The sequence below is a fragment of the Pundamilia nyererei genome, unplaced genomic scaffold (genome assembly GCF_000239375.1).
Source record: "Pundamilia nyererei isolate P.nyererei 1_Seehausen unplaced genomic scaffold, PunNye1.0 scaffold00216, whole genome shotgun sequence".
Lineage (NCBI taxonomy): Eukaryota > Metazoa > Chordata > Actinopteri > Cichliformes > Cichlidae > Pundamilia > Pundamilia nyererei.
In genome coordinates this window covers 609,730-612,765 of record NW_005187617.1, presented here as the reverse complement: position 1 = coordinate 612,765, position 3,036 = coordinate 609,730, and the positions used below count along the sequence as shown (strand labels likewise).

Here is a 3,036-nt window from a genome sequence, read left to right as displayed (position 1 = left end):
TGTGAGGCCCTGTGAGGCTCCGTGAGGCCGTGTGAGGCCCTGTGAGGCTGTGTGCCAACACTGCAATAAGCAGTTGCTTCACTCTGCAACCACAAACTAATCTGAGGCGCCGCCTGCTGCTCGTGAAATGAGGCAACACAGGCACCACAAACCTGCCTGCACAGCTGTCATGCTGGGGGTCAAATACTCAGTTTTGCTTAGAAAGCCTGAAGTAACTGCAGCTGTAATCAGAGCTGAGCCAATCTCTAAATACTAGAATAACGTGCTGCGGTGCGTCCTCCTCTGTGGAGGTGACAGTGGAGCATCGCTGAAGAAAGAAAGGAGAAACTGTCCAACAAGTGCTCACCGGGACTGATGGCAGGCACACGGGCACAAATCAGGTAAATATTAAATATTAGTGTGTTTTTCACGTCATGCTACAAACTGATACGAGTTTAACCTTCAGTGACAGCCTGAGTTAGACCCACAGACGAACACTGAACACTATGCCTCTGTGATAAAATCTGATTCTTATCGAGGCGTCGCTCGTGTGGATATTCATCATTTGGCAACAAAGCTGGGACTTCCTGGTGGTATAAAAGGCTTTGGAGGATACAGCCATCACACCAGCGTGGGTTTGAGCGCTGCAATAATTACACAATGGCAGAAATGTGCGTTTCCACAGACATGCCAGAGGGCACCTCCCTGTCTCTACCGAGGCCTGTCCTCCTCCCGATCAGGCCGTCCTTCCACACTCTGGTCGGATCACAGAAAAGAAGAGCTACTGTAGACTGACAGAAGCCCTGAGAGAGAAGCCTGAGAGTCACCTCCATCTATATTCTCCTCCATCTACTCACCCGAGACAGAAACTGGGACAGAGGAGGAAGTAGAGGGATAAGGAGAGGAATCCTACACAAACCAATGCTTTATAATCCAAAGCTCAAGTTTACAGTAAATGCAGGATTAATATTACAAACATTTTCTAAATGGTAACATCCTGTCTTTCCTGAAACTAAAGAGGTTTTTAAAGCAACATGAGCTTCTATAGAAACCAGTAAATCTGCAGGTGACTGAGTTACATGTACCACAAACACACAGCTGTTAGCAAACAGGCTGAAGTAACACCGTGTTAGTGCGAGTTAGACGCTGCTAAGTTCTACATGAGGACGAGGTTAGTCGCAGGAACCGTCCCACACAGTTAATATATTCTAAAAATAAACCTCAGTACTGTGAGGTTGTGCGTTTTATGTACCAGTGTTTGGGCTCCACTGAGTCCAGTCATTTTTACTCCCGTTCAGAAGTATTTTCTACTTTAAGCCGTTATTCTATTTGCAGGCTGTGTTTGTGGTTTTGGCTTCTTTAACGAGTCCTCTGTGCATGAAACTGGTTCCTGGCATTGCTGTAGGACTTCCTGCCAACATCCCCCCCAGTCTGTGTTATGTGCTGCTTTGAATTTGTTTTTGTTAAAGTCTGGCTTACAATTTGCATGAACCTGAACCAGACTAAAAGTGATCAGTGCAGTCGGGACGCAGGTGAAGCTTCAGTGGAACTTTGCATGTAATCCAGACGCCGCGGTCTGTGTGCGACTGCCGTTTAAAGTAATCAAGTTCACGTAGCGTTATCAATTCCTTACGTCACCCATGAAATTCCGTGCTGATGGTTTGAGGACAGTTTAATGCGGCCATCAAAATGCACATTACTCTGTTAAATTTCGTATTTTCTTTTACTCAACCTTCATATTTAGACACGTCATTTCCCCCATTCTGATAAATTCCTTTCTGCACAAATTTTCCTGAAGTAGTTTTAGACAATTTCCTGGGAAATCCTGCAGCAGAATCTTGAACCTGTTTCAAAAACATGTTTATACTTTTGGCACCACGTTTCATTTTCTCTAACTCCTACAGAGCGTGTGAGCAGCTAGCTGTACCCACTAAGACACAATAAAGTTGAATATATCAGGCAGGAATAAGCTGGGATTATCAGCCACAGCAGATGATCTTTTTTTAACTTATCAGTGCAGAAAAACAAATCTAAATCTGATTGGTTCTTGACCCTCTTCTTCTCCATTGCAGGCGTTCCTTTTATTTCACATGTCCGTTTGTTTTTGGACAGCACACACACTGAAACAAGCGTGAGCTGATGAGCAGTTTGTTGTTCCGGCTCCACCCAACACCTCTGCATTCATGCAATCCCTGCTGTGTCAGTGCTGGAAACCAACAGTGTCTGGGTGTATTGGTGCACACAGCGGCTCTCATACTCACTCTGAACCCAGAATCGTAATCATTTTCTCCGAGCTCCTACAGATAGACAGACAAACAGAATGGGTGGACAGACAGATGTGCACACAGACAGACAGGGAGAGAGAGGATCAGATCGGCAATCAGGAGCAGGGCTGGAAGCAGGGCCCAAAATTAAAGCAAGCAAACAGGTGTCCAATGCAGGAAACAGATCATCATTGCTGGAATTACACAGGGCAACAGCTTCAGTGAATAAAAGCTTTGATGTATCTGAACTCATATTCATATTATAGGATGGCTGACAGAGGAGAAACAGCGAGAAAGAGGAAGAACAGAGGAAGAGAGGAAGGATGCCATGGACGCCGATTTTAAACTGAACATCACCCGAGGCTCAGGCAGAGACCTTGTCAGATTTACCAACGCCAGCACAAAACCGCATTTAAACCCCCCCACACACACACATCTTTGCTACAGAGGTACGACCCGAGTCGTCACCCAGAGGGTTTACAGCCCAGCTCCAGGTATTTCTCATCTCCAGTGTTGCTATCCCAATGTCACAGGGCAGAGCCTGTAATGCTGAGGAGAAGGAAACACTGAGGAGCCACAGAAAGAGCCATGCAAGTCACAGATGTATTAAAATGAGACAAGTATCCCCGTACAGTGAGCAGAGCGCTGTGTGGAGGGTTATAGTCAAACTTCTGCAGAGTTCACACATCATCAAGAAAACCTCCATTTGTAAGAGCGCACACACACAGAGCTCTGCAACATCACAAATCCCTGTCATGTGTTTTGCAATAACTGTTAAAGGCTCCATCCCATA

At 45.8% G+C, this 3,036-nt stretch overlaps 1 protein-coding gene across 4 annotated transcripts in view; it reads right to left on the bottom strand.

Moving 5' to 3' along the window:
• Window positions 1-3,036, bottom strand: part of hm13 (histocompatibility (minor) 13) — a 14,764-nt gene that overhangs the window by 8,236 nt on the left and 3,492 nt on the right. For 2 of the 4 annotated variants that reach the window (XM_005748207.1, XM_005748209.2), the window contains exon 2: window positions 2,241-2,276. The exons of the other annotated variants lie outside the window; for them this stretch is intronic. In XM_005748207.1, coding sequence (XP_005748264.1) covers window positions 2,241-2,276 — 36 coding nt within the window. The remainder of the gene's footprint in view (window positions 1-2,240; window positions 2,277-3,036) is intronic. 4 annotated transcript variants of the gene reach the window in all.